We start from the raw sequence: 13,081 nt of genomic DNA on the forward strand, positions 1-13,081 counted from the left end.
AATTTTATGAGGCAGGTCTGGACTGAAAAGGGCGGCAGATTTATTACTTTAATGGCAGCTGTTTGGTTGGAGTTTGTTATTAACATGTTAAATTACACGGCTCACGCCTGTAATCCAGAGAGGGACTCTCCCAGATGAAGCAGAGAGAACATTTGACTGAAATAAACTGAAACACATCTACGTGTCACAGATTTGCAGCTTATCTGTTTGGAGTGGTTCTGAATTTATGATATGAAATAAAAACTGATTCCCAAACAGGGCTATCTCAACAAAAGCAGTAGCCATATTTATTTATTTATCTTTTGGCTAATGGCTAACACCACTGTTTTTAAGTTTAAATGAGTTTTAATGGCAATAAATTTAACTAAAGATTAGTTATTTATAACGTTACTGACATGTCTGTGCAGCTAACGGACCCAAAACTTAGGTAGCTTGGCTAAAAATGTGAGCTAAAAGCTTTGCTAGCAAGCAAATATGTAACTATACAACGGAAAAATGCAGTTTAATAAAGATGTAAACTCTCAAAACGTACTGCAAACAAACCAAAACTATTTCACTAAATGAATGAGCCGCATCAGTACATTAACATAATTGCTATTTGTTCTAGATTTAATGGTATTTACTCTTAAACACATATTACTTTTTTGTGTATGCATGTAAATAAAAGAAAGAAAATGCACTTTTTGACCTTTTTACTTTAACTTCCTGTTTACAAAATGCTTATTAGACTTTATTAAAACAAAGAGACTGCCTTGTGGTGATTAAGTAGCTAGCTAGGCTAACAAGGTGAGCTAAATGCTTTGCTAGCAAGCAAATATGTAACATTACAATTGAAAAATGCAGTTTAATAAAGTAAATGTTGCAGACTTTCAAATAAATTTAACCAGACTATCAAAACATACTCCAAACAAACCAAAACAGTTTGATTAAATGAATAAATACCATCAGTTATGTTAGCATAATTGCTAAAGAAAATGCACTCTTTGATTCCTGCGTCTTTACTAAAACAAAGAAGCTGCCTTGTGATGATTAAGTAGCTTCCTGTTTCAAATTTGAGCCAAAAACAAGCATTTTATTCCATGTACAGTACAGATTTGTAGCTCAAACTTGAAATGTCAACTCCAGTTGGTTTTGATGGCTTCAGCACTGCAGTCCCATTTCTACTGTTCTCAAAATATTTTTAGTCCATGTGGATCTGAAAGGAGTTTTTAGACTTTTTAATGCTTTTATCTAAGAGTGGTTCGGGCATTCAAGTGATTTTGGTCGTAAATAATGAGCAAATGGACGCCGTGACAAAAACGTTTTTGTGGTTTCTGATGTTCTGGAGTTGAAATAAGTAGCAAATCCACCTCAGGCATAAAACTAGCATCATCAGGTTTTCTAATAGCTCGAAGTCTGCCAGAGAAAATGACTAAAATGTTGCACAGACATTAAAAATGACAGCGCACTATATTTAAATACTGTTCCTTCCCTCCGTATGTGCTCGCCTCAGGTCAAATCGACAGCACATTTTTCCTCACATCCCCCTCGTGCTCTTACTAAGTAAATAAAACTGGTAGTTTTCTCACTTGGAAGACGTAAGCTGTACTTATGCAGGGAAATAATAATGTAGGGAAATGGCAGAAAATTGGCAGGGCAACTAACTGTATGGGGCACTTTTCTGGGCTGCAGATGGTGAAAAAGAAGAGCAGATTGTGACACCTTGTGGCCGATATATGCTAAAAAAAAACAAAAAAAAAACAGCAACTTTAATTTAGCTCCTCAGCCACATTTTTTTTCTTAATATAGATAAATTAAATTAAAGCAAGTTGATGTGCAATCAGCTCTGCAACAGAAAACAAAATTGTAGAAGTAAGAGATGGAAACATTTTATAATTGAAAAATTAAAAATGATATTGTGCCTTAAATGGGTCAATGATGAGTCATTCTGATTCAGGTTTATGTGCTACTCTTTAACCTGATCAGGTCATTGGAGCTGACCAATCAGAGCAGACTAGACTTTTTGGAAGCGGTGCAGCCACCTTGGCTTTGTATTCACAGGAAGTAATGATTTATATTGTGCACAACAATAAAGTTGGCCAATCATTGAATGCAACCACGTGATAAACACTCAAGGAATTATCATGTTATTATACGGAAAATACATGTTAGTGTCCTTACGTACAAGCTGTGTCTGAAGAAAATATGTACGTCTGATTATGATTTCAGATCAGGTCACAAAACCCTGAAAACAGCCTCCAGGGGCCCTGAAATTATTGTTTTTATACAGCCTCAGACATATTTGGTTTGTCTTAAGGTCTTAAAGGGTTTGTCGTGTCCTCGGGAAGCCGTCCAGGTGTAATAAGTTAATGAAACTCGATCTGGTGAGAAAAGGTGGAACTGTTTATGTGGAACCTGGGAAAATAAATCTTAAGTAAATAAACTTGGAGGAAATCAAACAGGGACAGGGATGGATCAGAGCTCACGCTGATGGTTTTTCTAGGACTTTCCCACACTCAGGTATCTCTCCGGGGCTGTGTGCTGCTTTATGAAGTGCAACTTTAACTATTTTGTACCTCCAACATGTGCTGCACAGTTGTTTTATTTGCAAAAACAAATGGAGATCCGACCAAATAATGCTTCAAATAAGCACAAGGGAGCTCCAAAGCGATCTGCTGGACATTTTAAGACCAGATTATATTGTTGCATCTTCCAAAGCTTTCCTTTTTTTTTATTTCTCCACATTTTTGCAGCTGTCTCTGTTGCCTTATCCTTTAATTCCCTTTTGTGGCTTTTTGCTGCGGGGTCTGTCCTCATCTGTCTTCACTGAACAGCAATCACATTATCAGTAGCACCACAAAAGCAAATATTTAAGCCAGGAGAAAGGTCAACAACTCTTATTTTAAGTACAACATCTTCAAAGATGCTGTACGCCTATAAAACAAAACAAAACAAAACAAAAAAGACTGTTGTGTATTGTTGTTGTATGTGTTTTGCATTTGAAATGGATTAATTATATTTGGAACAAAATTAATACATTTAAAGAAGTGTTATTGTGAGTGTCCCGACTCGGAAGTGCTGTAATTTCCACCGTCTCCATGGAGACAGTTCTTGACAGTCTCCATGGAGACCATTTCCATGGAGACTATCAAGGGTCGACAGGGGACTGTCCCGTTACTGACTAATAAATACAGTACATTGGTTGTTTTGCTCTTGAAAGCTGAAAGATGTCGACAGGGACGGAAGGAAACGCTTTGTGCTTCTTTGTGAACGGGGAAAAGGTGAATTTATCATTTTATTATTTATTAAGTGTTAAGTTTCGCTAGTTCTGCGGACGTATCCTATGACCGTTATGATGCTAACGGCCGTCAGTTTTTCCTGACGTTAAGGTTAAAATTTAGATTTTAATGTTTTTGTATGTTTGTTTTTTGTTGTTGTTGTTTTTTTTAATGTACGATTAGTCAAGGAAAGGTGATTTAAATTAAGGCTAACTTATGAACTTTACTTTTAAGAAGAAAAAATAAATAAAAACGGATACGAATATTTTTAACCGTTAAACGCTGTGTGGAAGTGGACGACTGGCTTACAAAATAAAAGCTCAATTTAAAATAAACCTTAATAAAAAAAAAAAGTAAATAAATAAATAAATTAAAAAAATGTAATTTGTTACTAATTTGTTAGTATTTTATTATTTTATTTTATTTTTAAACAACTTGTAATATGAGCTAACAGTTAGCATTTAGCTGGACAAAGTTCAGTTTACTAGTTTAAGTGCACTTTGTAACTTTTGAAACCAAGCGTTAATGTTTAATTAATTATTACACAAACATACTCAGAAGGAATTACTGGATTTATTCCAGCCAGATAGGAACCAGCATATCAACAGTTAAAATAGCTATTAGGAGATCAGATTAGGCCTGTGTGTTCTCTCTGAGGTGGTTACATGAGGCAGTTTTATTCTGATTATTAGTTTAATAATATATTCTGATTATTAGTGGAATAATCCTTGTATTTATCATGAATGATGCTGCTTTTTATCCATACAGGTAACAGAGGAACATGCAGACCCTGAAACAATGCTGCTTCCCTTCCTCAGGGAGAAGAGTATCCTTCACATCAACATACACAATAAAACATGTTTAATAGATTTGTATTACTACGCCATGTGTATCCTTAACTGTTGCTGCAGTGAGGTTAACTGGAACCAAGTATGGCTGCGGTGGTGGAGGCTGTGGGGCGTGCACGGTCATGGTGTCACGCTACCAACCCGCAACTAAAACCATCACGTATCCTTTACCTGATCTAAACCCAGACCTGCACCAACTCGCTCTACAGTCAGTTTTTTAGACAAAATACCAAACACTTGCTATTTTATTAATACAATTAGATTGTAGAAAACAAAAGTTCAGTGTTCGGCTGGTTATCTGCCAATATCCACAAACAGCACAAATGTCTGACATTTTTAAATATCTGAACAGGTAAACAAAACAAGAAATATTTCAAACAGCAGTTCAGAGTGAGAAAATTCCAAATAAACATTAAAGCATTATTATTTACAGTGTATGCATCTTGCACCATCTGTACCAGATTTAATGCCACTTCACACCTTTTCTCCCATTCAGACACATTCCTGCTGCAGGGGAAACAGGTCTGCATCAAAACTAAAAAAATTTGCTTTGACTTTATCGTCAGCCATTACTCAGCCAACGCCTGCCTCCTGCCGCTGTGTCAGCTGCACGGAGCAGCCATCACCACCGTGGAGGGGGTCGGGAGCACCAAGACCAGACTCCACCCGGTACAGGTCAGTGCTGGGATGCTCTCACTCATCATTATATCATAACGCGCTACAAACTGCAGGGTTAGCTCACCGACTGCTGTTCTTCCAGGAGCGAATAGCGAAGGCTCATGGATCCCAGTGCGGCTTCTGCACTCCGGGGATGGTGATGTCCATGTATGCTCTGCTGAGGAACAAGCCTCAGCCGACCATGGAGGACCTCACTCAAGCTCTGGCTGGTTTGTAGCTTTGATTTGTGTCATTGTATCTTTCTTTAGGAGTAAAATCATAAACATGGTGGAGATCTCTTAGCTCCAGCCCTGTCCTGACGATGTGTTGCTCTTTCAGGTAACCTGTGCCGCTGTACTGGATACCGACCCATTGTGGACGGTTACAGGACCTTCTGTCAGGTACACATGGAACATTTTCAGGTGTGATGGGAGGCCTGCAGAAAGACTAAACATTTCATTGTGACATCCAACAGGAAGGAAACTGCTGCCAAGCCAATGGAGACGGAAAGTGTTGCCTCAACGGAGACGGAGAAACTGATGAACATGAGCAGGTGACTTTCTTTTCCTTCTTCTTTATTTAATTTCCTTCTCTTCACACATTGTTCCTGCTGAGCTGCTTTGATTTCATCATTGTTCTGTTTCCTCGTCTGCAGGAAAAGCCACGCCTGTTTGGAAAAGAGGAGTTTCTGCCGTTGGACCCGACTCAGGAGCTCATCTTCCCTCCAGAACTGATTGTAGCTAATGACTAAAGTTGATCAGTTTTTGTTCTTTTAAAAGTCAAATATATTTGTAAAATTGAGTTTCTTCCCCCACAGCTGATGGCAGAGAAGGCAAAGCCACAGACTCTCACCTTCCATGGGGAGAGGATGCGCTGGGTCTCCCCCGCCTCATTGGAGGAACTGGTCCAACTCAAGACCAGACACCCCGAGGCTCCACTTGTGATGGGGAACACCAACATAGGTCAGCAGGAAAACATGAGCTGATACGATGCAGGGAAGGAAGCCAGAGTTGCACATATTCTTTGTGTTTCAGGTCCAGACATAAAATTCAAAGGCGTGCTGCATCCATTGATCATATCTCCAACCAGAGTCGTGGAGCTGTTTGCGGTTTCTCAAACACCTGAGGGTGGGTACACCTCTTCCTGTACATTTGAATGAACTGATTTCTGGGTTTTGTCCTTAAGTCAAGGTTTGTTGTTGTCTGCAGGAGTCTGGGTGGGAGCAGGCTGCAGTTTGTCTGAGCTTCACTCTCTCTTGGAGAAGTTGGTTCCTCAGTTCCCAGAGGAGAAGACAGAGCTGTTCAGAGCCCTGGAGCAGCAGCTGGGAAACCTGGGAAGCCAGCAGATCCGTAACGTTGCTGTAAGGAGAATTCATTCACATTTATTCTTTGAACAGAGTCACATCTACTCGAGTAACTCCTGTAACTGCTGCAGTAAACACCTGTGCTTGAGGAGAATTAGTTTCCAAAAGAGACCTGAAACAATCTAAATGTCTTTATTTCCTAAATCTGATGTACTGTTGTGTTTAAGGCTGTTTATGTGTATTTATCTTTTTTTTTTTTTTTGCATATTGAGACTCTTGGAGGCCACATCGTGAGCGCATATCCTAACTCAGACCTGAACCCTGTCTTGGCTGCAGGAAGCTGCAAAGTCAGCGTCATTTCCAGCAGTGAGTCACTGCCTCTTTGATTAGTTTTAGAGACTGAAGTGAAAGATACAAGAGGAGATGATTCAACAAACAAGTTGTATCTGAATCCACCAGGAGGAAGACGAGAGGTTCTCATCAATCAGGACTTCTTTGTTGGCTTTGGGAAAACCATCTTGAGGCCAGAGGAGATTGTTGTCTCTGTTTTCATCCCGTTTACCAGAAAGGTATTTCAGCAGCTTTCAGACGAACTCATCCCGTGTTGAGTAGATAAGAATGTGAACCTCACTCTCTGCAGGGGGAGTTTGTTCGAGCTCTCCGTCAGGCTGCGAGGAAGGAGGTCTCCTTCCCCACTGTGACGTCAGGGATGAGGGTGCTCTTCTCAGAGGGATCCAGAGCGGTTCAGGATGTCAGTCTGTACTTCGGAGGAGTCGGTCCAACCACCGTTAGAGCCTCCAAAACCTGCGCAGCCATTATCTCAAGGTCAGAAAGGTGTTTTCTTGCCTCCTCTCCCTCTACACCAGTCATCATCTTCTTTAGAATCCAGATACAATCGATGCTGTTGTTTGTTCCTTCAGGCCGTGGGATGACGAGACCCTCAGTCGGGCCTATGATGTTCTTTTGGATGAGTTGACCCTTCCTCCCTCTGCTCCTGGAGGGAAGGTTGAGTTTCGTCGTTCCCTTACTCTCAGCCTCCTCTTCAAATTCAACCTGGAGGTTCTGCATAAGCTCAAAGAAATGGTAAAAACCGGGGCTCACTGAAACACTCTTTACCTTGTGTATCTGTTTCTTTTTTACCGGACATGTTGTTCTTGCAGAACCTGATCACAGAAGAGCTGCCGGAGAAGATGCTTCCTTTACCTAAAGAGATCCAGCCCAGTCTGCAGGAGTTCCACGTCAGCAACCACTCAAAGAGCCTCTTACTTCTTATACCTCCTGTAAATATTTGGTTCTTGTAAGTCTGACTGCTTCCTCCTCTTCTTCAGCCGGTGCCAAAGGACCAGAGCGAGCAGGACCCGGTGGGACGTCCCATCATGCATCGCTCGGCCTTCAGCCAGGCCACAGGCGAGGCCGTGTACTGCGACGACATCCCCAGAACAGACGGGGAACTCTTCCTGGTTCTGGTCACCAGCTCTCGAGCACACGCTAAGATCACGTGAGGAGGAGGTTTCTGTTTAAGTAGCAACGTCCTCTGATCAGAACGTCTAACGCTTCGTTTGTCCCACAGAGAGCTGGATGTAAGAGACGCCCTGCAGCTTCCTGGTGTGGTCGACGTCATCATGGCCAAAGATATTCCCGGGAAGAAAGTACGCAGCATGTTTGGTTACGATGAGGAGCTGCTGGCCGAGGACGAGGTAGAGAGAAAACTTTTAGCTCCTCAGAAGTTCCCCATGGTTCCTTTCATGACCTCTCAGACTATTGTAGAGTGATGTTTGTTGGTGGACCGTCTTAAATCTCCTCCATGTGTTCTCAGTCTCTGACTGACTGATCTGTCTCTGTTGTAGGTGTCATGCGTTGGTCAGATGTTGTGTGCAGTGGTCGCAGATACGAAGGCTCACGCCAAACGTGGAGCAGCCGCAGTGAAGATCGGCTACGAAGACTTACCTGACCCCATTTTCACCATTGAGGTCTGACTTTTTTACTTTTTAACTTCCTTACTGTCCATTTAAGCTCCTTCATCACACTCCTTCCTCTTCCTCACTACGACAGGAAGCCGTGGAGAAGTCATCGTTCTTCTTGCCTCAGCGAACAATTGAGAGAGGAAATGTGAAGGAAGCTTTTAAAAACATCGACCAGGTTTATGAAGGTAGAAGATTTATTGTTATTTTTTGTTTTTAACGTGGAACAAATAAAGCCTGAAACAGGTCCTCTTATTTTTGTCAGGAGAGATACGAATGGGAGGTCAGGAGCATTTCTACATGGAGACTCAGACCATGCTGGTTGTTCCTGTTGGCGAAGAGACAGAGTTCAACGTCTACATCTCCACTCAGTGGCCAACTTTAGTTCAGGTTCACTGATATTTATATTTTTTGTGATGCTAGAAATGCTAAAACTTTAACTCAGAAGGGTGGATATTTTTCAAATTGTTGTTTGCAGGATGCAGTTGCAGAGACATTGAACGTCCCATCCAACAGAGTCACCACTCATGTCAAAAGAATGGGAGGAGCTTTTGGAGGGAAGGTCATTAAAACCTCCATCTTGGCCTCTATCACCTCTGTGGCTGCATGGAAGTGAGTCACAGATGATCACACCTTGTGTTACTGTCCGTCTTTGGTGATGACATTGCCCAGGTTGAATGTCTGAGGTCTGAACAAAGCCAAAAACTTTGCTCTGTCCAGAGCAAATAAAAATGTCCTCTAATCATTTTAAGGACCGGTCGTGCTGTTCGCTGTGTGCTGGAGCGAGGTGAGGACATGTTGATCACTGGAGGACGACATCCACTCGTGGCAAAATACAAGGTACAGCAGAGTCACCTCCAGATACATCTTTGAATCTGTCCAGGGACTTAAATAAAATCAACATCTGCTCGTTTCAGGTGGGTTTCATGAAAGACGGAAGGATCATGGCTGCAGATATGCAGTTTTATGTCAACGCTGGCAACACTGCGGATGAATCTGTTCTGGTAGGTGAAGGAGAGTCTTGTACAACTTAAAGAACTGCACAAGAGTTTTTAAAAAATTCAGTTGTATTTTTTTTAAAATCTTGTTGCAGGTCGCTGAGAAGATTCTGCTTCACATGGATAACGCTTACAAAATTCCAAACCTACGAGGTCGCTCCTCGGCCTGCAGGACAAACCTGCCCTCCAACACCACCTTCAGGGGCTTTGGTGTCCCCCAGACTATCTTCATCATGGAGAACATGGTCAACGATGTGGCCATGGCACTGGGACGTCCTGCAGACGAGGTAGCACCTCAATCCTCCTCATGTTTTATTGATCTTGTAAAACTGTGTCTAACGTCGTCTTTGATTGTTCAGATTCGGGAGGTCAACATGTACAGAGGGCCGTCGGTTACACACTACAAGTTTGAGTTCAGCCCTGAGAACATGCTGCGCTGCTGGGAGGAATGTAAGATTAAGAGTGACTACAGCTCCCGTTGCCAAGCCATCGCCCAGTTTAACCAACAGAACCGCTGGAAGAAGAGGGGGATATCCGTGGTTCCCATCAAATATGGCATCGCATTCGCAGATGGTCTCTTCAACCAGGTCTGAGGGGCTTCATTTGGTTTTTCTCTTTATACGGACAGGAAACAAATAACTGAGAATGTTTTTCTGTTTATGTTGTTTTTGTGGGAAAGGCTGCAGCTCTGGTCCACATCTACAAAGACGGGTCAGTTCTGGTGTCTCATGGGGGGGCAGAGATGGGTCAGGGAATCCACACGAAAATGCAGCAGGTACATTCACACAAGAATGTGACATAAATGAGTAGTTTATTTTCATATCTTTACACTGTTGCTCAAATATGTATTAATCCTCTACTCTAATTAGTCCCTGATGAATCCTACAGTGATCAGCTGCACTGATTGTGGAAGCTTTTTTTTGAAAAAAAATAATTTCTCAGTAGGAATTAATAACAATAACAATAATTCCCTCACACAGTCACACCCTGGTGGTGGTAAACTACCATGGTAGTCACAGCTGCTCTGGGGCAGACTGATAGAAATGTGACTGCCAATATGCGCCTACGACCGCCACCAATATTTATGTAATATTTTTTATTTTTATTTCTGTGTCAGGTTGCGAGCCGGGAACTTCACGTCCCGTCCTCAAAGATCTACATCAGCGAAACCAGCACCAGCTCCGTTCCCAACACTTGTCCGTCTGCAGCTTCTTTTGGCACCGACGCCAACGGCATGGCGGTCAAGGTGACACCCACTTCCTGCTGCTGTTCTCTCTCTGTCCTTAATATCTTCATTAAAACTAACAACCATCATCGTCCTCTCCATCAGAACGCCTGTGAGACTCTGTACCAACGACTGGAGCCCATCAGGAAGAAGAGCCCCAAAGGATCATGGGAGAGTTGGGTATGAACTGATCAGAGAGGAAAGCAGTGATTGGAGTTTGAAGTGTTTGACTTTGTTCTGAATGCAGGTCAGAGACGCTTTCTTTGAGAAGATCAGTTTATCAGCTACTGGATTCCACCGGTACGACACAAACTTTCATCCTGTTTGAATCCTGATTGAATTGACATGAAATAATCAGTGTCTTCCTGGGCGTCCTCAGAGGTCCAGACCTGTACATGGACTGGGACAAGATGGAGGGTCAGCCTTACGCCTACTTCACATTTGGAGTGTGTTGCAGTGAAGTGGAGCTGGACGTCCTCACTGGAGACTACAGGGTCTGGAACTGAACAATCAGATCAATCAGTGTCAAAGTTTTCAGACTTTGAAGTAGGTTTTCCTTCTTCTTCTGCTTCTTCTTCTGCAGACGGTGAGGACGGACCTCGTTGTCGACATCGGCAAAAGTGTGAATCCATGCGTCGACATTGGCCAGGTGAAAGTTTAAGTGAATCTAGCAGCAGCAGCTTCAGTTAAAGTTTAAAGTTGTCAGAGGGTATTTTTGAAGCTGCTGATCCAACATGTCAAAACTGGTCCCACACGGGTCCAGTCTGTTCAGAATTTACATGAAGTAACTGTGATTCCTCATGTGTCCATTAGAGGACGTGTTGTTTTTGTAACCGCTGTGGACTTAACGAGACACCAAGAAGTAAGTAATTGTTTGGTTTCCTCCTCTCAGATTGAAGGAGCGTTCATGCAGGGTTTGGGCCTCTACACTCTGGAGGAGTTGAAGTTTTCTCCCTCTGGGTTCCTGTACACTCGAGGTCCGTCCCAGTATAAGATCCCAGCGTTGTGCGACGTGCCGCTTCGATTCAACGTCTACCTGCTGCCGGACTCCAACAACCCCCACGCCATCTACTCCTCAAAGGTCGTCATCTCATTCGTTTCTTTTTTTCTCGTCTTTTTAACCAGTTCTTAACAGTGATTTGATGAGTTCCTGATGCTCCTTTGTCTCTGCAGGGTATCGGAGAACCTGTTCTGGCCTTGGGCACCTCGGTGTTCCTCGCCATCAAAGACGCCGTCGCCGCCGCTCGCTCAGAGTCTGGTTTAGTCGGCACGTTTCGTCTGGACAGCCCTGCGACACCAGAGCGAGCCTGTCTGGCCTGCACCTCCCCGTTCACTCAGAAGGTAACAATCCACCCACAATGCTTCTTTTAAAAACATCAACATTTTAGATGCCTTTCAAGGCTGTAGCTAATTACATAAACACGTAAATGAGACTTTGAGACATTTCTCCCTTACAATAAACTATTTCCACCAGACATTTATTGATGTGTTTCATTTGATTTCCTAGATTCCAGCGAGTGAACCAGGATCCTTTAGACCGTGGGCCTTAAACATCTGAACCTGAATCAAACTGAAACTGACTCAACTAAAAATAATCAACAGTTATTCCACTAATGCAGCAGAAATGTATCTCAAAGAAATCATTGTTTATTTTCAGTCGTGTCAGGTATGAAATTAATGTACAGTGTAATTTTTTTTTCTTTAATTTAAAGTGTTTCACATGTGAAAATCACTAAATCACAAAAATCTGATTTGTCTTCTTGAGGGCCAATCACACGCCGATGCACCACGGGACGGTTGTCTTCTTCCTCCTCAGAGATGAGACCTGCAGGAGCAACAGGAAGTGAAGTTAGAGAGGTGTATGAGAGGAGGAGGTTAGGAGATGCAAGTAAGGAGAGTGTGCTGGGTTTCAAACTGTGTTATTAAGATTTTATCTTAATTAAAATGAATGAACTCTGTGAGGAATTATCTGGAATTGCTTATGGATATCCATTATCTATATAGAAAAAGTTAAATTCAGTGTCCTCAATTTATTGTCAAAGAAAACAACATGTTTTATGTAATATCATAAATGAATTGAATCTTGAGTAAATGAATGTGGAGGAGATGAAACAGGGACAGGGGTGGATCAGAGCTCAGACTTTCCCACACTGGGGTTTGTGTACTGCTTTATGAGTTAAAGTACAACTCATACTCTGTTATACCTCCAACCTGTGCTTCACAGTTGTTTTATGTGCAAAAATGAATAGAGATCGAACAAAATAATGCTTCAAATAAACACAAGGAAGCTCCAAAATGATCTGCTGGACATTTTAATTCCAGATTATATTCAAAACTGCATTTTTTGTTGCCTCGTCCTTTAATTCCCTGTTGTGATTTTTTGCCTGATATTGTTTTTTCTGCAGGGTCTGTTCTTGTTTGCCTTCACTGAGCATCTCATTGCAACTATAAATGATTGCTAGTAGCACTACTAAAACAAATATTTAAGTCTGGGACAAAGGTCAACAACTCACCCTTGTTTTAAATATAACGTCTTCTAATTTACTGTATAAATACCTATAAAACAAAGATAATTATAAGATGATATACGGTGTGTTTTTGTCTCTGCTTCTTGTGTTAATAATGTTAATAATAGTATAAAGTTTAGATTAAACAGGACCCTGTCTGCACAAGTAAATGATCAAACTAGAATCATTCAGCCATTCAGTGTAAGACAGGAAGTCAAGCAGGAAGAACAAAAACACATTTTTACTAATCTCCTGCATATCTGTATAAAACATATGGCCTGTAGCATGTTTAGATGACTTTAAAAAAAATATTCATGAAAAAAGT

At 41.7% G+C, this 13,081-nt stretch overlaps 1 protein-coding gene across 2 annotated transcripts; it reads left to right on the plus strand.

Annotated features, from left to right (window-relative positions):
- Positions 1-3,139: 3,139 nt before the first annotated feature.
- LOC125001148 (aldehyde oxidase 1-like) lies at positions 3,140-12,842 on the plus strand. 2 transcript variants are annotated; one of them, XM_047577030.1, is made up of 35 exons: positions 3,142-3,260; positions 4,026-4,083; positions 4,169-4,265; positions 4,672-4,780; positions 4,866-4,992; positions 5,102-5,163; positions 5,238-5,315; positions 5,418-5,498; positions 5,580-5,724; positions 5,797-5,889; positions 5,971-6,122; positions 6,338-6,431; positions 6,525-6,634; positions 6,706-6,890; positions 6,986-7,148; positions 7,226-7,303; positions 7,394-7,563; positions 7,636-7,762; positions 7,913-8,035; positions 8,118-8,214; positions 8,292-8,416; positions 8,505-8,638; positions 8,779-8,866; positions 8,944-9,030; positions 9,120-9,311; positions 9,384-9,611; positions 9,704-9,799; positions 10,142-10,270; positions 10,355-10,429; positions 10,497-10,549; positions 10,629-10,743; positions 10,833-10,898; positions 11,142-11,330; positions 11,423-11,590; positions 11,757-12,842. In XM_047577030.1, exons 1-35 carry the CDS (start codon positions 3,207-3,209, stop codon positions 11,805-11,807), a joined length of 3,999 nt encoding a protein of 1,332 aa, XP_047432986.1. In that variant the 5' UTR covers positions 3,142-3,206; the 3' UTR covers positions 11,808-12,842. The 2 variants fall into 2 exon arrangements, with proteins under 2 accessions (XP_047432985.1, XP_047432986.1); XM_047577029.1 differs by having other exon boundaries at positions 3,140-3,260; positions 9,120-9,611.
- Positions 12,843-13,081: the final 239 nt, after the last annotated feature.

Source organism: Mugil cephalus, chromosome 23 (genome assembly GCF_022458985.1).
Source record: "Mugil cephalus isolate CIBA_MC_2020 chromosome 23, CIBA_Mcephalus_1.1, whole genome shotgun sequence".
In the NCBI taxonomy this organism is placed as follows: Eukaryota; Metazoa; Chordata; class Actinopteri; order Mugiliformes; family Mugilidae; genus Mugil; species Mugil cephalus.